Source organism: Corvus kubaryi, unplaced genomic scaffold (genome assembly GCF_017639235.1).
Source record: "Corvus kubaryi isolate FWS band 111438036 unplaced genomic scaffold, C.kubaryi_AGA036_p1.0 37347, whole genome shotgun sequence".
Taxonomy (NCBI): Eukaryota; Metazoa; Chordata; class Aves; order Passeriformes; family Corvidae; genus Corvus; species Corvus kubaryi.
In genome coordinates, this window is record NW_024581113.1 from 47,032 (window position 1) to 73,894 (window position 26,863).

The following is a 26,863-nucleotide window of genomic DNA, read 5'->3' on the forward strand; positions in this document are numbered from 1 at the left end:
CTTTGTGGCTCTCCTGGTCTGGAGGGGGCTGGCTTGCTGCTCTAGAGATGTAGCTGTTAGCAGTGAAGGCTGGGTTGGAAGGAGCCCAGGAACTGCAGGCAAGCAAAGTGCTGCTAATAGCTTAGGATGACAATTGTGGATGGGGATGAGAGAGAACAGGAGAGATAGATGAAGCCGATTGGGTCCCAGGTATCATGTGGACAGAGGGGCTGTGCAAGCTGTGCCTGGCTGCAGCAGGAAGAAAAGGCTGTCAGGGGAGAGTTGCAGTCCTGAGCATTAGCAGCACTTCAGTGTTGCTCCCTTGCAGGAAGTGCTGCCAAGTCTGCATGGGCTGAGCTGCCAGTGAGCAGTGCACACCCAGCACATGAGGAGTTAAACCTGCCTGCAGGCAGTGGAGCCTTGTTCTGACAGAGGGCTCAGCGAGTCCTCTGGACCAGCAAGCTCAGGATGCTCTAGCTCAGTGATTTCATTGCCCAGCCTTTGGAATCAAGCCAGGGCTTGAACGCAGAGTTTGCTGCTCTTTGATCCAAGAGTGGCTCAAAGCAAAGCCTAAGCACTGGAGTCATTCCCGAGGACTTGGCAACTGAAGGAATTGCTGCCTGCAGACAATGGTGTTTAAGTTGCTCCTAAAGACAAGACCTGTTTGATAACGCTTTCTGGGAGCGTGTTACTGAAACATGTGAGAGGCCATAACACCATCCTTGCTGTGCCTTTTGTGGCCTTGGGATGGAGCACAGGTCATGGTCTTTTCTGAAAATGTGCCTATGGTTGCCTTTGACAGCACACTTCTGCTGTGTCTTTCTCAGAGAACACAGTGATAAATCAGTCCTGTGTTTGGGACATAGGACCTGAGTGTGAGCTTCTGTCTCTTCTGCTCTTTTCCTGCAGGGGCTGTCTTTCTTGTGGCCCTTAGCTCTGCCCCTGGGCTTGCAGGGAGCCAAGTCATCCTCCAAGCCGTGGTTCTGGTTTGTTGGTTTTGCTTGGGGTTAGCAGCAGCTAAAGATGCTGCTGAGGGATGCAGTGGCAGCTTCAAAGCAATGCTCTGCCTGTGTCTGCCTTGCCTTGTTACAGGTTTACAGAGCTGTGGCACTGCAATACGAGTGAGTGCATTAGCTCACCCAAATCCTCCTTTTCCTTAGTGGTTTCTCATCAAAGAGCAATAGCCTTTGCAGAGGCTTTGTTTCTTTGGTGGTCTGAGCAATGGCAGGGGCAGAAGCATAAAGGTCACAGTGTGGATATGGTGGGGTGGTGATGTGTTGGGAATGGATTCCAAGGGGTCTAAAAGCTGTCGCTGCCACCTTGCTTTGCTGAGGTTTGTTAACTAGCTGACATATCCAGAGTTGGTAGCTGAGTTAAAAAGTGGTGAAAAGGTCTCTTAAACCTGGTCTTTCAGTCTGAGTCTGAAGTGCTGCAGGCTGGGGATAGATTGAGGCTACTCCTGCTGTTCACCTCAGGTTAGTGGTGGGGCCTAGGGTATCTCTGGCCAGGTCACCCTTCTCTCTCCCAGCTGTATCCCTGGACTCCATTCTGCAGGAAAGTGCATTGTGTGTGATTGCTGCAAGGTGCCCAGGACCTTCCCTTAGGGAACTGCTGTGCTCCACAGGTGCTGCAAAGGGCCCTGCAGGTTTGGGGAGCCAGGGGGAGCAGGCTTCCCACCTGTGTCCTGCAGCAGTGCCTTCCCAGGGAACATGGCATCTTTGCTAACTATTAATGAAGATGGACAGGGAACAAATGTTTAGCAGTGTGTTACCAAGCTCTCTGTCTCATTAGGTGCTGAGCTGGTGGTGCAAATACATTCAGCTCCCACCTCAGGTCTGAGACTTGCACGCTTGTTGTACAGCCCCAGGAAGAGCTGGCTCCACAGTGGAGCTGGGACAGCTGTGAGCTCCTTGCTCTGACATGGGAGAATGTGACGTCCACTCTGCTTTCAGAGGCCAGACAGATGCTGGCCAGCCATGTCCTCTGCCAGAACAGCTGGCTGGGCCAGTTTTTGCAGCTGGCTGCTCCCATTGCATCCTGGTACTTCTGGGTCTTAGTTTTGTTTGTTTCCTGTAAGCCAGGTGTCCCCCTCCATAGCTGAGGCAGGGCTGAGGCTTCCTGCTGGCAGGGGAGAAGAGGAAGAGGATGGTTCCCTTTTGGGGAGAAAGGATGGATGCCATTTGGGTGCTCTGGGCTTTGCTGTCCTGGGTACTGGAGATGAATTGCAGATCCTCTAAACTGCTGTTCCAGGTGCAGAGCATTAAAGGAATTGCCTTGCACATCTGGCTGAGCTGACCCAGGGTGGATTTTGCTGAAGTGCTCCTGGAAGCAAGTCTGCAGAATAACGCTCCTGGGGCCTGGCTGGAGAGTGGGGCTGGGCTAGAAGCTGCAGAAGCACCGCAGTGCTGGGCTTGCTTTCCAAACCAGGAAACCTTATACTTGCACAAAGCCCTCTCCCAAATCCCATTCCCATGCTTTTAGTTCCTTGTTTGGTTGCAAGCAGTTTTGGGATTACTCATATCCTGTGGTGTCTTAGAGGTTGGTAAACTCTTGGGTACGAAGTGAAATAGATCCTTTCCTTTTCCCTTTCTGTCTTTTGACCAGAGCTCTTTTAGTTCGGAGGAGCTGGTGCCCAGGAGCTGTGCACTGGGCATGCCTGGATGTGGGCAGTTTGGGGTTGATGGGAGCATGGATCTCCCACAGGGCTGGGGATGTAGAGCATTGCACTGTGCTTCCAGCTGCCTTGCCTGTTGCTCCCCCAGCAGGGCTGTAGGTGAGAGAGGTGACTGTGGACTCAGCAGGAATCTGAGGCTGTGCAGCAGCTGAAGGCTTTGTGGTTGAGGCTGCATTCCCAGGCGATGTCGTTAGGCAAGGAGACCATGATTTTTGGATTGTTTCAAGATGTAGGCAGCCTGGCCTGTCAGGCAGGGCAGGAGATGTGCTGCCTGGTCTCCCCAGCTTGCCCAGTTGCTCTGCAGTACCCAGATGGCCTTGGGCTACTGGAGTGTCCCCAGATGAGCCTGTGGGACTGGCACTGAGACATTAAAAAATGAATGGAAAACCCAGCTTGGGTCGAGGCCTGGCTTGTAATGTTGCCCCATGTCCTTGCAGCCCGGAAGATGACCATGGAGGTTTGGGCTTGGTGCCATGGCAGGGACTCACCAGGCAGCATCCCTGGTGCTCTCAGGCCTCTTGTATGGTGCAGAAGGTGGGGTACCTTCACTGCCAGGTGTGTCCAGGCTGTGCCAGGAGCACAGACCCCCTTGATGGCTGCAGCCCTAAATATAGCCTTAGAGAGGGCTGGTCTCCCAAGGGTGAGTCCTGACACCCCATACACTTTCTGGCTTTCACCAAAAGCCCAGCACCCCATGAAGGTCTGCAGTCCATGAGGTTGGAGCCTGTTGCCCAGATATGTCCATGGCACAGAATGGGAGGACAGTGTCCAGCCTCAGAGGGTGAGCATTGAGACACAGGGCTGGGCAGTTTGCTGCCAACTCCTTCCCCCAGAGCCCTACAATGTCTCTCTGTTTAGGGTATACCAAACCTGGTGCTTCTCAGGTGGGAAAAAGATGTGAGATCCCCCCAAAATTCCAGCCCCAGTTTCCCTATGCTAGCCCCCAGCTCTGCCATGGCTCCCCCAGATCCTTATTACTCTTTTGGTGTATTTTCTTACAGCTCTGGCTGATGAAAGGAGCAACACTGATGTATTTCACTCTTTTAGCTCTGGAGAGTGGTCCCAAAGACATTCCCAGCCCGTGCTGAGTCTGCTGCCACATCACTGTATTAATGCTGTGGCAGCCTTCGAGGGGCTTGGCTACCATGGGGCTGGGTCTCCTTTACCAGAGGTGTGGAGTCCTTTGCTTCCTGGCAATCCCATAGGATTGAAAACTTAGTCTGCAGAGCTCCAGACAGCAGTGGCTGACTTCATAGGGTTGCTCACAAGTCTGCCCTGGATGTGGCTTTGTCAATTTTGTCACCCTGAAATGTTCTGCATGTGCTCAGGCTGGAGTCCGGCAGTGGCTGAATCCTGTGGATATCCCAAGACAAAAAAGGGAATTGAGATACACTTGTTAGAAACTAGGACTGGTAATGCAGATGGTGTCACTGGTTTTCCTGGATAGCTGCTATTTGCCTCCTTAAATATATGAAATGAGTTTTGAGCAGGGGGTATCGCTGCCTGAAGGATGCTGTGTTCCTGCACTCAGATCTTTGCCGTAGGAATGATCTCAGAGCCAGGATGGGATCTGAGCCTGCTCTTCTCCCCATCCTTGTGCACCCTACAAGTGCATGTCCCCTCCCTGCAGATGATTTGCTTTGTGGCGTGTGGGAATGATACCCTGAGGACCTGTAGGTACCAGTTCGACTTCCCTACACAATTCACTTAACCTTTATCTATTACCTCAACAGGGGGATTTTGCATTTCAATTAAGCATCCTTTGGGTAGCATACCACTGGGTGTTTTCAAGTGTGCTGCATTTCTAACATGTTTGTCCAGTCTGGCTGAAGCTTTCCTGAAAAGCTTTCTGTAGCCACAGTTGAGACGGTTTCAGGCCAGAAACATGTGTGGAGGGTTTCTTTTACTCCCAGCCCGGGGTGGCCTGTGTCACATGCATATGCAGAGGCCGGGTGTTGGCCAGCACGCACATTTGGGACTGCTCCGTGCTGGCATTGGCTTTGCAGGACCAGCTGTGTTGCTGGGGGAGAGCTCTGCACTGACTCAGTCTTGCTAAGGCTGATGTGGTGTTGCTGGATGGTTTTTGGGGTGACTCTCACTAAGGGAAAAGAGTCATTTTGCTTTGTTCAGCAGCTCCCAGCAGTGTGTCCCAGCCCAGATGAGCTCATGAAACCACAGCAGAAGCATGCTGTGGGAAGGTGTCCAGTCTGAGCTGGGGTTGCCTTTGCTCTCTCCTCTGGGGCAGCCTCCAGTGGCTGAGCCACACATGGCCATGGCTCTGCCACACAGGAGAGCTGGGAGGTCCTCCAGCTGCTGAGTGGAACAAACAGAGTCATTTTCCTTCTTTATTCAGCACAGGTGGAGATTGTTGGCTTTATACAGGTTTTACCCAAACTCCAGCATAATGGCATCCCACACAGTAGCCCTCTCCTTAGACAGCTTCCTTGAGCCTTTGTCCCAAAAGCCCAGGAGGTGGAGGGGGGATGCATGGACCCTGCTGACTGCAGCCCTTTCCTGGGCCAGGGTTGTACAGCTGTAAGCAGCAAGTGCAGCAGTTCCCGCCTCCGAATGCTGGGCTCTGCTGCTCTGGGTTGAAGTACTGTGAAAAGCTGTGTCCAGCTCTGGGCTTCTGATGTCTTCCATCCCAAAACTATCTAGACCACATCTAGCTGCTACTGGTCTTTCCTTGCAGCCCAAACCTGATACATGGTTCGGACAATGGTTTCCAGTATGTGTAGCCAATTCACCAGTGGCACCTTGGATGCTACTGTCAGAACAAAACACAAGTTTATGGCTCTTGCTGCACTTTAACGTTTATTTATCCCAGTTTGCCTTGACACCTGTTCTCATGAGATGTTCTGATTTGAAATGGTTGTGTCCATTTCCCTTGCATGGAAAACAACAACATAAATAGTTCCTCCTGTTTCACCAGGGAGCTGGATCCCAGTGTTTCCTGACACTTGGTAAAATCCCTGCTTCCCATGTGGGACTTGTGCCAAGCCTTCATCATGTCCTCTGTCCACAGAGCCATGTCCTCCTGCCTGAACATGGAGGATGGTGAAGCAGCAGGATGCATGTGATGAGACAGCTAGAGCTGTCAGATGGTCAGTGCTGAGTAAAGTGCAGTTGTGCTGTGAGCGACGGGGTGACAGCAGCTCTGCTGCTCTTTGGTGCTGTATTGGTAATGCCGATGATTTAACGCTAGAAGCACATGTAATTGAAAATACAATATCTTAATACCCTAATGGTCTACACCTTCGGAGAGAGTTGCCTCATCACAAACTCCAGCACGAGCATGACCAGTAGGCTGAAGCTCCCAAGAGCAGAACAAATCCATCTACTTCATGAGTTTTCTTTATGCACCCTGCCACCTTGAACGTGCTTTGTACGATACAGGTATGGTTTGATGGACATACGGCTGGTGTCCTGAGGCATGTCTGGAGAAAATAACAGACCTGGCTCCTGTAGGTTCAAACCTGAGTGGATTTGACTGTTCTGTTCCCCTTTCCTCCTGCCTGTCTGACCCAGCAGCCTGTTCTGGCATGAGCTCAGCTCCTGATGCTCTGGAGCTTTTAGGCTGTTGAGCACATGGCTGTATTTGAGTGAGGCTGGGTGGTTGCTGCCTTGCTGAGTGCTCTCAGTGAGACAGATCTGATGTGACTCATATTCCTGCACGTTGTATCACCTTGAGGCATGTGTTCATCTCATGTTCATGAGACAGCTGTCACAGACTGATGGATAGTTCCTACCTTTAGGGGATGGAACTGGCCATGGAAACTTCACTGGACATGCTGACCCTTGGAGCACAGCATATTGATGGGACCCAGGAAAATGGGACTTTGGTCACGGTCAGCAGCTCTGTCACCCAGGCCACAGGGGGTCAGTCTGTGGCTACTCCTGGTGACCTTAAGTTCTGTGGGTGCAGTTGACAAGTGATGTCAACCCAAGAGCTGTGGGACTTCACCTGGCTGAGGGCAGTCGTTAGGGGATGTTGCCTGCACACCAAAGTCAATGGCTTGATGGGATGCTGAAGGTGGAAAGCCAGGCTGCAGCGATGTCCACATCCTAGACCCTGCGGAATGTTGTTGTGCACTGCTGTTCTGTGACCTCCCAACTCCTTGCTGCCTCCTTCCCAATGGCTTTTTGGGGATGACTGAAAATTAGAGTTGTACCCACAGTCACACCTTGCAAGGGCTGCAGGCAGAAAAGACCTCTGGGCTCTGGACTACAGTTTGGTGTGTCCTAGTGTCTTTGGGAAGAGGCTTCTGTGGTTTTCCCAGTGGGAGGACTTTGTTGCTCTCTCTGGCTGGACTATGGGGAAAGGTTTTTAGCAGATACAGGCCGAGGTGCCCCCTGCTCCTCGATGTGTTTGGAGCTGGGGGGTTGGAGCCTCATCCTGTATGAGTACCTGTGTCTGTGCCGTGCTGTTGCTGTGAGTGGGGGAGCTCGGACCAGCCCTGCTGGAAGTGTGTGGCTGACACCAGGGTGCCCGTGAGCAGCTTTGCTTGGCCCCTGCACTTTGTAGCAAGCTCCAAAGGCTTTCCAGCATGGGAAGGGCTCTTGTGGCTTTCTGGAATTTGGTGGTCTTCAAAACATCTCTTTTGGAAAAGGCTTTCTTACCCCTAGCTCTGACTGACTGAGATGTGTTGTCAAACTGTATCCCTTCACCAGGCTTTTATGCAAAGGAGGATGTGGCTGAGTGTCCAAAGAGGAGCTGCCTTTCCTTCAGCTGGGCTTGGATCCTGTTCATGTAACTTGTCCAGGCAGCCACTTTCTGCGGCTGTTTCTCTTGCAGTGATGAGAACACGCTGGTTTTGACCACGTTCTTGTTCATCTTCACTCTAAGATGCTCGAAATCTGGCTGGCTTGGCTCCTCTCCCTGCAGAGCATGGTGCTGGGAACAGAGTCCAAGAGCCATCGTCATGTGCTGAATTGCTCTTTGTCTGCTCCCCTTGCTTTTGCAGCTGGTAACCGGAGCAGAGCGCCTGCACGGCTGGCTGTGGGCAGGCGGCAGCCAGATTTGGGAATGTGCGAGCGCGGTCCCTCAGCAGCCATGCCAGGCACTGCCTAGGGAAGCACTGGCTGCTCTGTCCCCAGGACCCCCAGCTCTTGGGTGGGCCTTAGTGTGTCAAGCAGGGCTCTTTGGGGTTTCCATCGCTGTAGAGCGATCCTTCCAGCCCCTCAGGCCACTACCAGACCCTGAGGATAGCTATTGCAATTTGTCATTTCCGCTTCTACTTTTGAGTGGGCTGAGTCACCACACAAGTTTGTGGTGTCCCTGTTGCATCCCCTTGTGCTGTGTTTATTCACACAGACAATCCCTGTTCCACACCAGTGTTTCTCTGGGTAATTTCTGGGGATGGGGAGGTGAGGCAGAGACATAGTCTCAAGGAGAGGGACTTTGAGGAAAACCTAGAAACAGCCTATGGGTATTTCTGATCAGGGGCAATCTTGATGCAAGGCCAGAAGTTAGGACACATCCCAAAAAACAGGACAAGAAGACCTCAAAGAAACATCTGAACTGCCCAGGAAGCTGCTTGCTCTCCAGGGTTTTGGTGACTGACTTCCTGGCTCATACACTGCAAGACACCTCTCTGTTCAGGCTGGAAGTGTGACACTCAGTAGTGGGTCAGGGGAGCTCCCTCTTAATGTCCCTGGCCCCAGGGAGCAGAGGGCTCTCTTGGCTGTGGCAAGCTCAGGCATCCTTGTTCCAGTGATTGCTGTGGACAGGCTTAAAGCAGCTGTGCTGGCATCCCAGCATAGATCTGTTAAAACTCTGAATTAGTTTTGACAGATGTGATTTGGGATATGTTTCTCCTGACATGGCTCTGAGTGTCTGGAGACCCTTGAGAACGACATGTGCTTACCTGATCTGTTCTCCTTCCCTTACTCTAAACATGCCCTCCCTTTTCTGTCCTGCAGCCGTGGGGACTCAGGCAAGCATCCTTTTCACGAAAGAGCCGTACTCCCAGGATGCCCTGCACGGCCGCAGCGCCATCCTCCGCTGTGAGGTGAAGGAGCCGGCGGACGTGGAGTTCGAGTGGCTGCAGAACGGGCTTCCCGTTCAGGACACGGAGCAGCGCTTCAAGGAAGGCAGCAACCTCCAGTTTGCTGCCGTGGATCGGCACCGGGATGCCGGGGTCTTCCAGTGCCTGGCAAGGAACGTGCTCACCGGGGAGGAGGCGCGCACGGCCAACGCGTCTTTCAACATCAAGTGTGAGCATGGGGTGAAGGCAGCCAGGCACACGCTGCAGCCTGGTGCTGCCCACTGTGCACAGGGAAAAGCACTCTCTTGGGAGGGTCCGAGGCTGGAAACAGTTTTTCCAGGCTGTCTGCCAATGCTTGTGTGGGTCAGACAGGGATCGGACAGCTTGGACTGCTCAAGTAGGATCCCTCTCCATCTACCATGTCCATCATGCCCTGTAGACCTCTTGTGTCTTCTGGTGTCCCCAAGGCTGTCAGAGATGCTTTCTCCTGCTGCTTTTCCCGTTTGTGCTGCATTACTGCAGCAAGTGTGTCCTGGGCACTGCAGGTCCTTTCAGAACTCACCTTATCCCTCAGAGAACAGCTGCACAGGGCAAAGTGGGATCTCTGCAGTGTGGGTGTCTTTACTCCACGCTGGCTTGAGGGCATATGTATCTCTAAGCATGCTTGTGCCCTTGCTGCCTCCTCTGGTTATCGGGGAGTCCAGTAACCACCACGTGGGCTCTGTAGGTTTGGAGAGCCAGCTGTGTTGGTATTCTTTGGTCCCACAGGGATCGAGACAGGCAGTGTGGTTCTGAAGCAGCCGGCCAACGTAGCTGAGATCCAGCCCTTCTCCACAGTGGTGCTGCGATGTCACATCGATGGCCACCCACGGTAAGGGTTGCCTCCTGAGGAGTGGACCCTGCCAGGGGCCCCTGCACCTTGGCTGTGTGGTCTTTCTCTCTCTCTCTATCCCTCTCCCTCTCCCCTGCCACCTTTTTCTTTCTCCTCCTGCCCCACCTCCCCTCCTCTCTCCTGCAAGAATTCAGTAGAGTCAGGGAAGGCGAAAGGCAGGATTGAGCCTGTGGCTGAGCACCGTGGGAGAAGGCAAACGGCTTCCCCAGAGCCACGTAGCGAGGAGCACAGTAAGGATGGGCTGTCACAGTCCAGTTGCTGAGCTGCTTGGTGTGCTGCAGTCACTCTCCGTCGCTTCCCAGTCGTGTCCCGTCCACTTGGCTGCATGTCTCATGGCTTCGTGTCTGTGTCGGGGCCAGCAGCGGGGACGGAGAGCCAGGGAAATGGGCCATCTCTGGGCTGTCTCCTCCGCACACCAGCTCTCGGGGCAGCCCTGACGGTGCCGTGCCGCCGGTCACCTGCTTGCCCCTGTCTTGCAGTCCCACGTGGCAGTGGTTTCGGGATGGCAGCCCCCTCCCGGAGGGCCGCAGCACCTACTCTGTCAGCAACAAGGAGCGGACACTGACCCTGCAGAGCGCCAGCCCCGATGACAACGGGCTCTACTACTGCTGCGCCCGCAGTGCCGTCGGCTTCGTCTGCAGCCAGAACAACTTCACACTCAATGTCATCGGTGAGTCGTGTCCCAGCTGTTCCACTGCCCTGCTCACAGCCTCCTCTCTGCTGCAGGACAGGAGCCAGGCTGCAGGGGAACTGCAGGCTAGTGGCACTTTCCTCTGTGCAGAGCCTCTGGCCAGACTCAGACCTGACAAATCCTGGCCAGGTTGGAACCCAGCCCTGTCTGCAGGTGTTAATTTGCCCCTGTGTCCTTCTGGAGCAGATTTATGCTGTCTTCTCTTATAATGGTGCACCCTGGATGCTGTAGGTGCTTCTGGTTTTGCTAATATCAGTGCCGTGTGGGTAGATGCCCTGTTGGCCTTTGGAGGCAAGACCCAAGGAGGGCAGGAATTGTTGACATTAGAGGGGTATTTGGAACTGGACAAGGGAATTTGCAGTCCAGTGACAGCTTTGATCTGTTTGCTAGGAACCAGGGCCTTGCTGGGAGCAAGTTCCTCTCTCACCCTCCTGTGATCTCTGCCGTTGCAGATGAGAGCTTTCCTCAGGCAGTGATTGCCCCACAGGACCTCATCGTGACCAAGAATGAAGAGGCCATGTTCGACTGCCAGTTTGCAGCTGTGCCTCCTCCTACACAGGAATGGCTCTTTGAAGACAACCCCATCACCAACAGATCCAAGTAATAGGGACCCCAGTGATGTGGGCAGGGCTGGGAGGAGAGGGGCACTGTGTTCCAGAAGAGAGAGGTCAAACCCTGTCTGTACATGAGGGCAAGCATGCAACATCAGAGTGGCCATGGGGATCGGTTTCTCAGCTTGGCTGGGTTAGGTGTAGCAGGGACTTGGTCCCTGTGCATGGCATTTATCTGAACAGGACTCAGGGACGAGTTTGTCCTCACATGAGTCTGTGGGGCTGTCAGTTCTAGATGCCCATGCGTGATGGCCCCACAGTTAGGGATGTCTCTCAGCCCCAGATGTGGTGATTCTATGGAGCCAGGGAAGCTCAAGCTCCTGACACCCACTTGGGGCAATTCACAGTCAGGGATGTGTCCCAGTACCTGATGCCAGCACGCGGTGATTCCCAGACTGGGGAACACATCCCAGCCCCCAACATCTGCACAGCAGTCACTGGGCCTGTGGCTCTCTTGCTCTTCCATGTAAAAGTGCATGGTGATCCCCAGAGCCAGGAGTGTTTCTGAGCCCCAGACAGCCTAAGCACGGGCAGTCTGAAGAGCAGGGACAGTGATCCCGCAGCCGGGATGTGTCTCTGCCAGACTCTGGAAGGCAGGCAGTGCCATCTGGGTGCCAGCTGCCCTCGGCCTGGCAGCCCCCGGGCGCCACCTTGTGTCCCCTGCCCCTTCTCCTGGCTCCATGTGCTCTCAGAACTGGCTCATGCTTGGTGATGCATTTTTGGTGGGAGCCAGCTCTTCACCAAGAGTAAGACTTGTATGAGCTCATTTCCTCCATGAAGAATGTGTCCCAACCATCTCCTTGTTTATGTGTGCTGGGAAGCTGTGGCTTGGCACTGTCGTGGTTTCGCGGGCTCATGCAGGACATTTCAGCGCTGTGGCTCTGGCCCATGTCCTGCAGAGATGCCCACTGAGCCCTTCCTCTCCCCACGTGCCCAGGACCACCGTGTTTGCCAATGGCTCCCTGCTGATCACCCAGGTGAGGGCTCGCAGCACCGGTGTCTATAAGTGCGTTGGCCGTGGGCAGAGGGGGAAAACTCTGGTGCTGAAGGCAACTCTGCGGCTGGCAGGTGAGGTCCTGGGGCTGGTGACAGGGTGGGCGGTGGGTCCCGGAGTTCCAGTGTCACTCTGGAGCTCTGTGATGATACAGCAGTGGGTCAGTACATGAAATGATTCATCCTTGCTGCCTGGATGAGGGGAGCAAACAGAGTTTGTGTGCTCTCTCCTTTAAATGGTGCCTCCCATGTGAATGATGGTGCTGGTGGGTTGGCTATACACGTTCCTGCCCTCTTTGAGCCCTGTTGTCTCTTGCTTCTCTCAGAGATCGAAGACATGACACCCTTCTCCCCGAAGGTGTTGACAGCAAACCAGGGGCATCGCGTGTTCTGCACTGCCCCGCAGGGCATACCCACACCCCAAGTCTGGTGGGAGAGAAACCAGGAACGAGTTCCCACTGCTGGCCGGGTGTACCAAGAGGCAGAGCAGCTCATTTTCACCAGTATCACCGAGATGGATGCAGGGATCTACACGTGCCATGCTGCCAACAAGGCTGGAGAGAAGAAACAGGAGCTGAGCATCACTGTGGCTAGTAGGAAACTTTCTGAAAAGGGTGGGAGCAGAAGAGGGGCTGGATAGGGGGTTGGGGTGAGCTGGGCAGCATTGCTCATCACCTGACTGATACAGAGAGGTGCCTCTCATGGCTGGCTGCACACTACCTGCGTGTTCTGCACTGCTGCTGGCCAGAGGGGTGGTGAGTGGCCCTTTGTAACCCCTTGCCTTCGTGCCCAGCGGTACCCAAATGGGTGGAGATGCCCAAGGACAGCCAGCTGGAGGAGAGCAAGCCAGGATACCTGCACTGCCTCAGCAAGGCCTCCCTGAAACCCACTGTCACCTGGTACCGCAACGGCGTCTCCATTTCTGAGGTGAGGCAACAAGGCAAGTCCCTGCCCCTCATGGGCACTTCTGCTGGGCACCTGCTCTGCTGCTGCTGTTTCTCACCTTGTTCCTAGGCCCAGCATCCCTGTCACCCCCACTTTAGCCACATTCCTGGCACTAGCTCCGTCCTACTGATGTGTGGGTGCACAGTTAGCTGTCTCTTGCCACTTGAGTGGCAATCAGCCCTGTGCTTTTGGGGCAGTGGCAGGAGAAAGGTCCCTGCAGCCTCTCTCAGTTCTTCATGTGGGTCTCAGCAGGCATGCGTTTATCTGAAGCGTGGCGTGGCATGTGGAGTGTCAGCAGTGCCACAAGCGAGGGCTAATCCCAGGGCTGCTGACAGTGTCATTTCTGCCCTGCTCCTTCCCCCGCTCCGGGCAGGACTCGCGGTTTGAGATCTCGGAGAACGGGACGCTGCGCATCAACAACGTGGAGGTGTACGATGGGACCATGTACAAGTGCGTGAGCAGCACCCCGGCAGGCAGCATCGAGGGATACGCGCGGGTGCACGTGCTGGGTATGCTGACAGTGCCTCACGCTCTGCTCTTGTGGGTGCAGGGGTGATACCTCCAGCTCCAGGGTCTCCTGTGGCTGAGGGGGAGCCTAAACATCACCTCTGTCTGCTGCAGAGAAGCTGAAGTTCACCCCACCGCCTCAGCCGCTGCAGTGCATGGAGTTTGATAAGGAGGTCACAGTGTCCTGCTCAGCCACGGGCCGGGAAAAACCCACCATCCAGTGGACCAAGACAGGTCAGGGGGATTTGGTTGTGATACGCCTGCTCCTTACCTGGGGCACTAGGGACTCTGCATTGTCCCACCTCCAGCGTGGGTGAAGCAGCAGTGTGGCCCAGTGTGGCACTGCACGATGGCTGCATCCGTCCTCTTGTGCCCCGCAGATGGGAGCAGGCTGCCATCCCACGTGAGCCACAATGCCGGCATCCTGTCCTTCCACAAGGTGAGCAGGAGCGACTCGGGGAACTACACGTGCATCGCCTCCAACAGGCCGCAGGGCGAGATCCGTGCCACCGTGCAGCTCGTGGTAGCAGGTGAGGGTGTTTCCTGCTGTGCTGGGTTTGCCTGGGTGGCACCTGGCGTGCCCCTGCAGAGAAAGCAATGTCTGGCCTGGCCCCGAGCTGTGTCCCATGGCACTTGAGTGTCCAGTTTGTCAGTGCTTTGTATACAGCCTGAGAGGGCACGTGCCACTGTGCCAGTGCTGGCTGTGCTCCCTTGTGGGAGCTTAGCACCATTCCCAGGAGCTGACAGCGTCTGTGTTGGCCTCTCTGCCTTCAGTTTACGTCACCTTCAAGCTAGAGCCAGAGCCCACGACGGTGTACCAGGGCCACACAGCCATGTTCCAGTGCCAGGCAGAGGGGGATCCCGTACCGCACATCCAGTGGAAAGGGAAGGACAAGATTTTGGATCCCGGCAAGCTCCTGCCCAGGTAAACAGCCTCCATTCCAAGCTGACGTGTGGCACAGCTGGACATTCCCAAGCCTGCCCAGTACAAGGGTGTCAGTGGTGCAGTCCTGGGTTCCCAGCTTGGTGGGCACATAATTGACTCCACGTGCCAGGACCTGGACTCCCCTAGCCCCAGCTTTTCTATTTCTGCTACAGCCTGCCAAGCTGTGATTGAGCTGCAGTCATGTGTTTTTAAGCTTTGCACAGCCTGAGATGGAAGCTGGTGGCAGTGGGGTGTGGGGCTGAAGCATCTTGGGGAGATGGAAGCTGATGGCAGCAGGGACATGGGGCTGAGGCATCCTGGGGAGATGGAAGCTGGTGGCAGTGGGGATATGGGGCTGAGGCATCCTGGGGAGATGGAAGCTGATGGCAGCAGGGACATGGGGCTGAGGCATCCTGGGGAGATGGAAGCTGGTGGCAGTGGGGGTATGGGGCTGAGGCATCCTGGGGAGATGGAAGCTGGTGGCAGTGGGGATATGGGGCTGAAGCATCCTGGGGAGATGGAAGCTGGTGGCAGTGGGGATATGGGGCTGAGGCATCCTGGGGAGGTGGGGCTGCAGGTGCCCCAAGCCTGCCTCTGTGCTCTGGTGTTTGCAAAGAGCTCTGTGTGTGTGGTTGGCAGGATTCAGATCATGCCCAATGGCTCCTTGGTGATCTACGACGTCACCACCGAGGACTCTGGAAAATACACTTGCATCGCTGGCAACAGCTGCAACATCAAGCACCGTGAAGCCTTCCTGTATGTTGTTGGTAAGGAAGGTGCCCAGTGTCGGGACATGATCTCCTGGAATCCCTGGCAATTCTAGGTCCTGCTTCTGGTGCTGGCCATGCCTGCCAGGTAGTCAAAGCAGCATCCCCACTGGAATGCAGCACAGTGTGCTGTGGGATGTGCCCAGCGTGCTGTGGCTGGGTGAGGAGGTGGCCACAGCAGTGGGTAGGGGGTTGGGGCTTTTCACATCCCTCCAGCACATTCCTGAGCAGGATTTGGGAAATCCCTCTGCACCCCCATGTTGTTGGATGCTCTCTGCCCCACAGACAAGCCAGCAGCAGAAGAGGATGAGGGACCTGGCAGCCACACACCCTACAAGATGATCCAGACCATTGGGCTCTCAGTGGGGGCAGCTGTTGCCTACATTATTATCGTGCTGGGGCTGATGTTCTACTGCAAGAAGCGGAGAAAAGCCAAGAGGCTGAAGAAGCACCCAGAGGGCGAGGAGCCTGAAATGGAGTGTCTGAACGGTGAGGCCGGTACGCCTGACAGTGGGGGCTTCACTGCTGGCCCCCTGTCCCTGTGCTGGAGGGGCTGAGGGACAGGGAGCTCCCAGGGCATGGGGACAGCTCCTAACCCATGGTCTCTCGCTCCTGTTTTTGGCTGGTGGCAGAGACCTGCTGCCAGGTGAGAAATAGGCAAGTTAGTGTGAAACCTGAACCCCGGCCTCACACTGAGGCCATCTCTGTCTGCTGAGTTATGTATCACTCCTGCAGCCAGTACCTGCACGTGGGATCACATGTGGGATCCCTTCCTGGGGGAGGGAAGGATCCCTGTTGCAATGCAGTGAAATAGTAGTACTCTGCTGGCCTCTTCAATTCACAGTTCAGCAGCTTCTGGTGCTGGAGGGAAGATGTTTCCCTGAACTCACTCTGTTATTTCCACTGGGGACTTGTAAGTGGTGGGGTGCAGTTGAGTTTGCTGTCCCTAATTCCCTGGATCTCCCCATACATACTCCCCATAAATGCAGGTGTTCCCCCTTCCAGTTCTCCAGCACACAGCCATGTCCTGATCATGTGCAAGTTGCTTTGAGGGCCTGGCAAAACATAACTGCTGGGTTTGCCTCCTGGTTTTCTCTTTGCATTGGCACTTTGAACAGAGCCAAACTTCCAGAAGACAAGTCTGGCTGTGAGGAACCTCCTAGGAGCAGGGTTTGCAGGAGCATCTCTGCAGCTTTGTGCTCTGCATCTGTCACCACTGTGAGCTCTTTCTGTGGACAAGTCACAGGTAGCTCACCTGTACCAGCAGGCTCTGGCCAGCATCCTCTTCCTGGGAAAGGATTTCTTTTGATCTTTTTTGAGGTGGTCTCAGATTTTTATCTTGGCCTGTCTTTATTACATTTCTCTTCTGCTAGAGTTTGCCTCTTCTTATTCCCTTCATTTGGAACCAGTTTAGCTGCCAGGTGCATCCTCACTCTTGCAGGCAGACCCAGCTTGCCAGATATCTACACTCCTTTTTGGTACTTCCATAGTCTCTCTGGAGAAGTGGTTTGTGTTTGCTATCAGCTCTGGTGGAGTCGTTCCATTCACCACAGTCTTCAAAGATCTGACTCTCTGCCTCTTTTTGATGTGGTTCCTCGTTAGCTGGGTGACTCAAAGTATTTCAGCACCTACCTCAGTACCTACAAGTGCTGCCTGGCCCAGCTGACTTTTCCAGTGTCCTCAGAGTCCAGACAGATTGGACCTCCCCATGGACCTGCAGTGGATCTTTCCTACGGATTTCCTATAGATCAGTGCACTCCTAACCATCCAGTTACCTTCCAAGGTCACGTCATTGGTGTGCCACATCCTCTATAATGAGAGCTTGCCCTCAGTATCCCTGTCTGACTGTGCTCCTTTTTTTTTTGGTGAATACAGATACAGCATTTGGGGAGGTTCATGGCTATGGGGACTGATTTCTGTGCTGATGTCTCTAGGGCAGCATGGCTGTGTCTGTTTCTCCAGGAGATGCTCAGGTGTCGCAGGCAGGTGGGCAAAGCAGGCAGCTTCTTTACACTTGGTTCCCCTTTGCTGCAGCTGGATACATAATGAAGCTCCCTGTCCTTTTTTTGTTATCAACTGACTTGTCCAAGTTCTGTGAAACATGGGAATGTCTGTTCTCAAAAGTGTCTCTTGTTGCTGCCTGCTGGTGCTGTCTCTCAGTGGCAGCACACTCACTCTGCAGCCTTCAGGATTTTTTTGGCACGGTTGCAGTGGTCGTCTTGTGTTATCCTCTTGGCTTCAAGCTTGTAGTCTTGAGACACGATTAGTCATGAGCACAGACAGCGCAGGGTCAGACAGTCCTGCTGATAATGAGTGTAAAAGCAAGGAGAAGGTAAGGAGCATCCAGCTTTGATTTATAGGATAAGTGGTGTTTTTTCGCTTTTGTCTTTGCAAATCTTACTCCACCGTGTGAGAGTAGACACTGTCAGTAGCTGTGGCTCTGAAGTCAGCATATCTCAGTGTTCCCAGCTCCAGTCCTACCTGTGACAAAGCCATGGTCCCTGTCACGGTGGCCAGACCTGCTCAGGATGTGCTGGTACCTGTCTTGCACAGGTGCACTGTAAGCAGGCATGCACACACACTGCAATACAACAACCTGTGATGGAAACTACAGGCAGTGGGAATCCTGCTGGGTTAAGTCTTAATTTTATGGTTTCCTTTTGTGTGGCTGTTTGCCTAGTGGTTGTAGCAGGAGCAGCTGAAATGGAGTGTGCACAGTAGTACAGAGTGATGCTGCAGGTGTGGGAGCGACCCTCGCTCAGGGTTGTGCCCTGCTTTAAATTCCAACTCCTGCCTTCCATCTTATGGAAGATACTGCTTCCTAGTAACCAGGTCTGATCCAAGCAATAAATGCCTTCAGAATCAAGGTTTGCCATCTATGCAGTCGTTTCCCTACAAGCTGCCTGTAAAATGCAGGCTTTTGTACTTTCTCAAGGCAATCATGTTTTGTCCTGTTGTGTGGCTTGTGTTTGTGCAAGGGAAATTGCTAGTGAAGTTCCTGTGCAGAAAGCTTGCTGGGGTTGATTGCAAGGACAGTGCTTCCTAGCACTGCTCTAACCTAGCCAGTTAAAATCCAGGCTGGTCTGGTCTTACAGGTTCAACATTTCCAAGGACATCAGCATTGCTGGCTTGCTGGGAAGGGAGTAAGGACGAGGGACATCAGACTGCAGCAGCTGATGCCAGATAGACTTGAGAGGCTCTTGGGCATCAAGAGATTGTGGTTATAGCGAGCAGTGTCCATCTGCTCCATCTCTGCCTCACCCATCCCATCTCCTGCTGCCGTCCTGTGGAGTTGTGTCAATGATAGTTTGAATGTAGCCACTGCTCAGGGATGACTGAGTGGCCTGGGATGGACAAGGCCAGATGGGGCTGGCTGACTCTGGGACCAAAGCCATTGCTTAGCATCTGATTTCAAGGGTGGCTGCAGAGCTGCCAGAGATGGGGCAAAAACTGAGGCCAGGCCACTCTGCTGCCTGGGGCTGGACATCAAGCTGGAGTGCTTGGAGTGTCAGAGCCCCAGAAGGGGCTGAGCCTCAGGATAACTTTCACTGTGTGGCCTGGCAGGATGCTGAAGCTATTTGTGCTTCCCTTGCAGGCGGTGCTTTGCTGCAAAATGGGCAGATGACAGCAGAGATTCAGGAAGAAGTGGCCTTGACCAACCTGGGCAGCAGCTCCGGGGCCAGCAAGCGCCACAGCGCTGCCGACAAGATGCACTTCCCACGTTCCAACCTGCAGACAATCACAACTCTGGGTATGCTGGGCCACCCTGGCCTTGACCCCACTCCAGCAGGAAACCTGTGGCTGAAACCCCAGCCTGTCCTAGCCAGAAAAGGGGATGTGCTGGGTACAGAGGGCCCTGCAGCCCCTGGCCTGCCTAGCACACCTGCTGTCCTAATGCATGGTGCCTTCCCTCCTGCTTCTCTATGCTTCCAGGCAGGGGGGAGTTCGGTGAAGTGTTCCTGGCCAAGGCCAAAGGTGCAGAGGATGGTGAGGGTGAAGCTCTGGTGCTGGTGAAGAGCCTGCAGACGAGGGATGAGCAGCTGCAGTTGGACTTCCGGCGGGAGGCAGAGATGTTTGGGAAGCTGAACCATGCCAACGTGGTGCGGCTGCTGGGGCTGTGCCGTGAGGCAGAGCCACACTACATGGTCCTGGAGTACGTGGACCTGGTAAGGGCCCTGCCAGCAGCACCTGCAGTAAAGCAGGGACATGACAGCAGTGGGTGTGGGGCCTGCAAGTGTGACAACAGGCTGGCAGTGCAGGGCAGTCAAGGTGTAGGGAGACCAGGCTGAGCTTACTGCTGTTCCCAACCTCTGGAGGAGTCTCAAGGGGAATGGGAGTCTCCTGGAAGACCTGGAAGTGGCTTTGTCCTCTGTATCCTCCTGATTTCTGGTTTATGTCCTGGACTCAGCTACATAACCTAAGTTGTGGGACTCTGTGCTGCAGAGTGACTGTGAATGCTAAGGGCTATGGGGAGTCTGGAGTTTGTAGGAGAGAAATCAATTTGGGGCATGAAAAACCTGGAGATTTCAGGCTTGCTTGCCCTAATCTTAGTCAGTTGAGGCCCAGAAACAAGGTACTGACTTGCCCTACAAGGCAGGGACCAGGAGGACAGGCAGGAACCATGGACAAGGAGATGAGGATCTATGGGTCTGCCACATCCAGGCACTGCAGGGACCAATGAGACTTGTCAGTCAGTATGTAGAGGTGCTGAGTCTGAGTTGCTGTCTGTCTCCCAGGGGGACCTGAAGCAGTTTCTGAGAATCTCCAAGAGCAAAGATGAGTCTCTGAAGCCACAGCCACTCACTACCAAACATAAGGTGACCGTGCAGCTTTGGAAGTGCTGTGGGGCTGGGCGACCCTAAGGAGGGCAGCCGGTGCTGACATCTCTCTGGGGTCAGGTGTCTCTCTGCACACAGGTGGCCCTGGGCATGGAGCACCTCTCCAACGGCAGGTTCGTGCACCGGGACTTGGCAGCCAGGAACTGCCTGGTCAGTGCCCAGCGGCAGGTCAAGGTCTCATCCCTGAGCCTCAGCAAGGACGTGTACAACAGGTCAGGGGGCCTGACGTGGGAATGGGAGGGGATGAAATGGCACCAGTCTCATTGCCTGCCTGTCCTGCCCGCAGCGAGTACTACCATTTCCGCCAGGCCTGGATCCCACTGCGCTGGATGCCACCTGAGGCTGTGCTGGAAGATGAGTTCTCCACTAAGTCAGATGTGTGGTCCTTTGGGGTGCTCATGTGGGAGGTCTTCACACATGGGGAGATGCCCTACACTCCACTGGCAGATGATGAGGTCCTAGCAGGTATGTGGAGTACCTCGTGCTGTCCTTGCAATTGTAGCCTACTTGCTTTTTGTTGGTAAAGGGGGCCAGACAGGCTGTGTGACAGTGCTGGTCTGGCTGGGGACGATGTCCCAGCTTGCATGGAGAACTGCTGCCCTCCTTGCACCCCCCAGAGAAGATCACACCCCTTCCCAATGGCCCTTTGGACTTTTCTTTCATGCCAGGTCTGCAGTCAGGAAAGACGAAGCTCCCGCACCCCGAGGGCTGCCCTTCCCGCCTGGCCAAGCTGATGCAGCGCTGCTGGGCCCCCAGCCCTAAGGACCGGCCTTCCTTCAGTGAGCTCGCCACCACCCTTGGGGACAGCCCAGCTGACAGCAAAGCCTGAGCCCCCAGCCCTTGCTGGTGAAGGATGTGGTGGCGTGGACAGGGGTCTGTATGTGCCTGGGGAGCCCCTGGCACTCCCGCAGCCCCTTGCTGAGCCCGACCCCGATGCGCCAGCGAGCAGCTCAGCATCAGCAGCTGCTGGACTCAAAGCACAAGCCAGTGTACCCCAGCCCCACCCCCTCCCCCGTGGGTCCCAAAAGACAGCCCTTGCTGCCTCCTGCCCCCTGCCTGCTCAGCCCAGTGCCCTTAGGCTGCTGGTGTGGATGGAGCGCAGCTCCCCCTCCCACGGCGAGAGCTTGGGCGTCCCTGCTCGCCACATCCACCTCTGCCGGCCTGGCCCGGCTCTCTCTCCGTCCGTCTGTGCTAGGCATGCCTGCCTTCCCCTTCCCCATGGGGAGAGGCCAGCCAACAGGAGCACAAAGTGCCTGGCATATGAAGGAACTCACTACCTTTCCCAATTACCCTGTGCCTTTTTTTGTACTTACGACTCTGGGCAGAGCCCCCTGTCTCCCTCTTCCAGAGCGCTGACTCTTCCCTACCATAGTATTTCTGTTACTGGAATGCAGCCTAGAGTGGGTTAGTTTGTTTGCTTGAGTGGAGGGTACTGCAGCCAAGAAGGGTTGGGTTTTGTTGGGTTTTTATGTGCTGCTCTCAATAAAGAAGGCGCCTTTTTTTTTGGTTTTTTTGTCTTTGTAAAACACTGCTGTCAGATAGTGGTTTTCCTCCACATGGCTCCTGGGAAGGGTTTGGGGCTGGTTCCTCAGGCATCTCTCTGCTGTGTTTAACCCCTTTGCCCCCTTCTCAGGTGAATCTGAGATGCTGTTCCCAGCCTCGTGTGCCCTGAGGGAGTACTTTGCCTCAGCACTTGCTGTCTCTCTGGGCAGTCATGGGTTGCTCTCCAGGAGGGACTTGTCTCAAGAGAAAATGTCCCTTTCAGACTCCAAGCAAACAACCACTCCTGGATGTGCTGATGGGCTCCCCCCACTTCAGGTACTAATTGGGTTTGTGCACCCACCTCTGTGGCCTGGGGCAGCTTTGCAGCCCGCACTGGGTCATGGTTTTGTACAGGAGATTTCAGCTGCTGCTTCTTGCAGGATGGAGGAGCTGGCAGGGCCAGGTCTGGATGGGGACACTGGGGGATATCCTGCTGTCACATGTGGCCTGCAGCCCTCTCCTCTGTGCCAGTGGCCCAGAACAATGGCAGGGTCCTGGCAGTCTTGGGAGAGGAAAGGTGTGCACCTGATGTACGTGAAACCCCAACCTCACAGCAGGAACATGAGCCAAGCCAGCATGGGCTTGTCCCTTGGAGCCAGAGCAGGTTTGGCCAAGCTGCAGCCCAGCAGTTTCACTTGGCTGCACAGCTGTGTGCTGGGGGGTTATATAGACTGATCTGAGCTTTTCCAGGAGGCCTGCTGGGGCTGAGCTGGAGGCAGTGGGCATAAGCTGCACAAGGGACATTCATACTGGGTATTAGGGGGAATGTTTCCCCTCATGGGTAATAAAGGTCTGAGTTCCAGGGAAGCTGTGGCATCTCCATCATCATCAGAGATACTTAGTCCTGGGCCAGACAAGTCCTGAACTACCCAGTGTAGTTGGCTCTGCTTTAATCAGGGATGGACCAGAAATGTCCAGGATCCCCTTCCCGCCTCTGCTACCCAGAGAGGTTACGGAGATGCTGGAGGGGGAAAAGTGCTCATTTCTTGAAATATGCTAGCTGGCTCTGAGCTCAGATTTGGTCCAGGCTTGGGAACTGGGTGCCAGCAAGTTTGCTGGCAGTTACTGAAGGTGTTTGTCCCTTTTCCAACACTTGTGTCTTGCAGCTGGGAGCTATGGACCCTTCCCCAAGCCAAGGCCTCTTGGCAAGCTAAGCTGTGGCAGTGGCTGGGTGTTGGGCCCCTCTCTAGAGGGGGACAGCCAGGTCTAGTTCACTAGACCTGGTGCTCCTTGGCGTAGTGGGCTTGGCAGCAGGTGCCTGCCACCCTGATCCCTGGCTGCTTCCATGACCAGAGGGCCTGGCCACAGCCTGGGGCTGGTGGCACTGTGTATGCTGGGAAGACCTGTTAGGGACAGAGGTACCAGGATGGGCCTTTCCTTCTCCCTCTTGCAGCCCCGTGTCTCTCTTGTTGCTCTCCCAGTCCCTCCCAGTGTGTGTGCAACCCTTCTGAAGTATGTGAGTGTTGTGGCACTGCTGCCACAACAAGTTGCTCTCCAACTTGCAAGTGACCTGTCCCTTACATTTGCTGTTGCTTGATGTCCTTTTGTTCCACTTCTCCCATCCATTCCATTCCTGTGGACTTTCCTGTCTGCTGTCCTTCCTTTCAGGCAGGAACGCTGTACTCTGTGGGCTGATTCCTGCAGCCAAGCCGCTTGTGGTGGCCTGGTCAAGCAGAATCTCAGCAATGCCATGGCTAAAGATTGGAGATGCCAAGGATTTCGGGAGTAACATCCTTGTTCTGCCAGCTCTGTGCATGCAGGCATCTCGTGTATAGCATGGCTGCAGTGAGCTGGTTCTGTGAGCAGCATCAGGATTGGGTGCTCTGCTTTATCCCAGCACATCCTGGAGGCTCCACTGCTTGCTTGCCATGCAGTCAAGACCTGGTGACTACAGGGAAGCACCCAAATGGAAAATCACCAAAGCTAGGACAAACTCCAGACCCAAGGAGTACAGAATGACAAGGGTTGGGATTGTGTATTTTTGGGAGTGATGTCATGAAAAAGTTCTGTATCATTGGGGATGGGACAGATGTTGGCCAAAGTAATTGGAAACAGCAAGCTGAGCAAATACAGTCCTAGCTAAATGTGGTGGAGCAGAGCAGGGAATCGGAGCCCCTACAGGAGAATGAGAGCACTTGGGCAGTTGACAGAGCTGGGATCCAAGTGCCTCAGCCCAAAGTGAAAGAACACCTTACAGAAGACACTGTGTGGTATCCAGGGCCAGAGAGAACAGCATGGCTCCATCAGAGCACAGGTCCACCTAGTGAGCCACCAGCTGTGGCCAAAATGGAACATTTACTGAACAGTCTTAAGAGAACAGCAAGCGGATGTGTGTTAGTCCCAAATAGAACACCCTAAAGCATAAAGACCTCCAAATGGGGCATTTCCAGCAGTCCTTGATGTTTTCTCTTGCCCTTAAGTTATCCAAATTCCCCCTGCACTGCTGCATCCTTGAGCACTCGTGGTCGATGACTGCACAGATCTGTGCAGCTTGAGGAAGGGCTCTGATTCCCTCTGCTGCCCTGTGGCTCTTCTGCGGCTGTGTCAGGCACTTGCGTGGAAACTAATGGGCCTTAATTGTCCTAAGCAGCCTCACCTGGGACTTCCCCACGCTCTTGAGCTGCATTTAAGCTCAAGCATGTGCTTTCAGGTTTGTTTTAAGCAAAACTGTAGGTGTTTGTGTTCTGGCCTTGCCTCTAGCCCTGTCTTCTAGGCATATATTGTAGCCTTATTATCCAGTCACGATTTTCGCTCACGACTATCTCACGACGAAGTGGATGCTGGATTTAGTCCATGGTTTGCTGTGTGGATGGTCCCTGATACCAACACCTGTCTCTGCTCTGCTCAGGTACTGTGCGTTTATGAGGATGTGGGCTCACCCCTCAGGGAGCAGCCCCATTCCTGCAGCTGCCTGTTGACCAAAAAAAAGCACATTAAGAAAGGCAATAACCTAGTTTTATATGTGCAACAGTACCTCTGTTCTAGTTGTTACTGCTCATAGAAGAGATCTGGCTGTTAAAAAAAGAGCAGCTAACTGTGTTGAGCAGCTGGAGTATCAGTAGTAGGAAGATCAGGAGCAGGATGGAAACCATCGCAACCCCAGCAGCCAGCTCCAATATGGATGAAGAGCTGGAAGAGGATGAAGAAGCTCTTGTTGCAATGGCCTAGAGGAGGATTGAAAAGGGGATGTGGAGGGCTGGGGCGATGCTGGGAGCAGGGTCCACACTGCAGTGGAGCTGTCAGGCAGCTTGTCTGGAGGGAACTTTGGGGGTAATCGGGTAAGAGGCTTTTAGGGTGTAGTGTCAAGTGCTGTGCCCTAAAGCCGTGTAAGACACAGAGGTTGTAAATGAGAATATCCCTGAAGGCTGAAAACTTGCTTTTAAGCTGCTTTCAGTTGTCAGTGGCTGCTGGTTTGGTTAAGGGAGGGCCTGCTGGTAACTTGTGTCCTGTGGGTGATGAAGGCTTGGGGACAGGGCTTGGCTCTCCAGCATGGGTCTGACTGCCTTGGTGAGAGATTGGCATCCCAGGAAGCTGGGGCAGGCTGGAGCTCTGGTCCCATTCGGAGCACAGGCAGTACAAGCATCTTGGAAAGCATCCCCAGGATAAGGCTTGGGAAGGAAAGGACTGCAGGAGAAGGGATGAGCTAGTCCAGAACAAGCCAGGTCTCACCTCTTGCCTGTGTAGATGTTCTTGTAGCTTGGGAAGCAAAAGGCCTTGCAATTGGAAAGCCCAGGGAAGAGAAGGAGGAAAGGAGTGTGTAGCTGTCCCGTGGGCAAGAGAAAGCCAAATCCTGGTACCTGCAGTGATTGCACACTTGTGCTAATCAAGCAGACCAGCCTGGCTCTGGCTATCATATCCATGTGCTCATTGTTCCCAGCCTAACCAGTGCCTCCAGCCATGGAGAGGGTCTTGCTGACCCTTTCCCAGCCTGGCAGGACAAGGCGAGGCCTCAGTCTCACCTGTGCCAGGTGTAGTTTGTGCTCAGCTTGAAGGGAGGGTGGCCAGGGCATGTGATGGGAGGCATGTGAGTTCCAGCAGCCCTGCTGGGAGCTATAAATGGCATGTGTGCTCACTGGAGGAGCATGGCTGGCGGGAGGAGGGGGAGGCAGTGGTGGCACTGAGAGGGGTGTTCGGGTTTGCAGTTACTCCCTTGCTCTGTAGGAGGTTGGCGCTGGGCTGTGGGGGACAGCTGTGAGGGCTGGTGGTGAGCGTGCGTGTCCTCTGAGTGATGAGGCAGATATGGAAAGGGTTTGTGCAAGCTGCAGAGCCCTCCATGGGGTGCCCAGGACACAAAATGGGGCTGTGGCAGGACTGCTGCTGCCAGAGGTGAGGTCTTGCCCTGGGTTGCAGCTCCTGTTTGTAGGACAGGGTGCAGGAGAGCCCTTTTCTCAACTAAGGATTCTCTGTCCTCACAGCTTTGAGCTTGGGGCTGTGCTGTCCCTTCTGCACCTTTGCTGACCCAAGTGCAGTATGCCTTACACACAGTTGTGTGGGCTGTCCCTCTGCCGTGGAGGTGCTGGGTCACACCTGCACAGGTGATGTGACCTGTGCCAAGTGCTTGGAGCCATCTGATGTGCAGAGCCATCGTGGCCATGAGCCGGGGTCTGACCAGCCCCTTCCCACCTGTACAAGTGCTGTGTCCCACCCAGGGATGGCCGTGGTACAGAACCACCTCCTCTCCTCCTGTGGTGAGGGGTGGTTCCTATTAAATGGGTACTCTTTTCCTTCTGGGTAGAGAGCAGCCTGTGCTTCAGCAACGTGTTTTGTGGACGTACCTGCTCAGTTCCGTGCCCTGCACACCCCCGAGCACCCACGTGGCCCCCAGACCCTCTGGGTGCCTCTGCAGCCGCCAGAGACAAATGGACGGCACGTTGTCCCTTGCAGGCTGTGACAACAGCCGGGGTGCAAAGTTGCCTGGAGCAACAGCTGGTGGCAGCGCTGGGAGCCAGGCGGGGTGGCGCGGAGCCCCTCCTGGCTCGACCCCGAGGATGGCGAGGCAGGGAGTCTTTGAGCCACGTGGTGTGTCCCCTACGAGGACCCGCGTGCCTGGAGCTGGCGGTGGGAAGGGAGGCCGAGGCAGGGCTGGCAACGGGGGTGCCCCAGCACTCATTCGCCGCCCCCGGTGCCTCCCCGCCCCGCCGCAGCCCCCGGGCCGAGCGCCCCGCGCCCCGCGCCGGCCGCGCTGTCCCTTTAAGAGCCGCCCTGCGTGTTTCAACCCGGGAGTGACGCGAGCGCATGCAAATCAAACGCCAACTGGCGGCCAATGGGCGCCGGCGCTCGGCAGCCGCCAGCCAATGGGGTGGCGCCTCCCGACGGGGCGCCGTCTCGCCCCATATAAGGAGCGCCTTCGCCATAAAAGGCAACATTGTATCGCTTTATATGGGGGCGGCGCGGCGCGGCGGGGGCGGCGGCGGAGCGGGGCCGTGAGCGCGGAGCGCGGCGGGGACATGGCGGGGCCGGCCTGACCCGGCCCGACCCGACCCGCGCTCGCCGCCGCAATGTTGCCGAGCCA

The 26,863-nt window shown here is 55.0% G+C and overlaps 1 protein-coding gene across 3 annotated transcripts in view; it reads left to right on the forward strand.

Moving 5' to 3' along the window:
- Positions 1–21,315, forward strand: part of PTK7 (protein tyrosine kinase 7 (inactive)) — a 35,844-nt gene extending 14,529 nt beyond the window's left edge. For 2 of the 3 annotated variants that reach the window (XM_042031866.1, XM_042031864.1), the window contains exons 2-20: positions 8,576–8,869; positions 9,409–9,511; positions 10,012–10,202; positions 10,676–10,823; positions 11,772–11,902; positions 12,154–12,420; positions 12,621–12,754; positions 13,146–13,281; positions 13,394–13,513; positions 13,660–13,809; positions 14,054–14,204; positions 14,844–14,971; positions 15,257–15,469; positions 18,567–18,722; positions 18,905–19,137; positions 19,708–19,788; positions 19,870–20,021; positions 20,096–20,274; positions 20,478–21,315. In XM_042031866.1, coding sequence (XP_041887800.1) covers positions 8,576–8,869; positions 9,409–9,511; positions 10,012–10,202; positions 10,676–10,823; positions 11,772–11,902; positions 12,154–12,420; positions 12,621–12,754; positions 13,146–13,281; positions 13,394–13,513; positions 13,660–13,809; positions 14,054–14,204; positions 14,844–14,971; positions 15,257–15,469; positions 18,567–18,722; positions 18,905–19,137; positions 19,708–19,788; positions 19,870–20,021; positions 20,096–20,274; positions 20,478–20,638 — 3,128 coding nt within the window. In that variant the 3' untranslated portion in view covers positions 20,639–21,315. The remainder of the gene's footprint in view (positions 1–8,575; positions 8,870–9,408; positions 9,512–10,011; positions 10,203–10,675; positions 10,824–11,771; positions 11,903–12,153; positions 12,421–12,620; positions 12,755–13,145; positions 13,282–13,393; positions 13,514–13,659; positions 13,810–14,053; positions 14,205–14,843; positions 14,972–15,256; positions 15,470–18,566; positions 18,723–18,904; positions 19,138–19,707; positions 19,789–19,869; positions 20,022–20,095; positions 20,275–20,477) is intronic. The other variant, XM_042031865.1, reaches the window with a different exon arrangement.
- Positions 21,316–26,863: the final 5,548 nt, after the last annotated feature.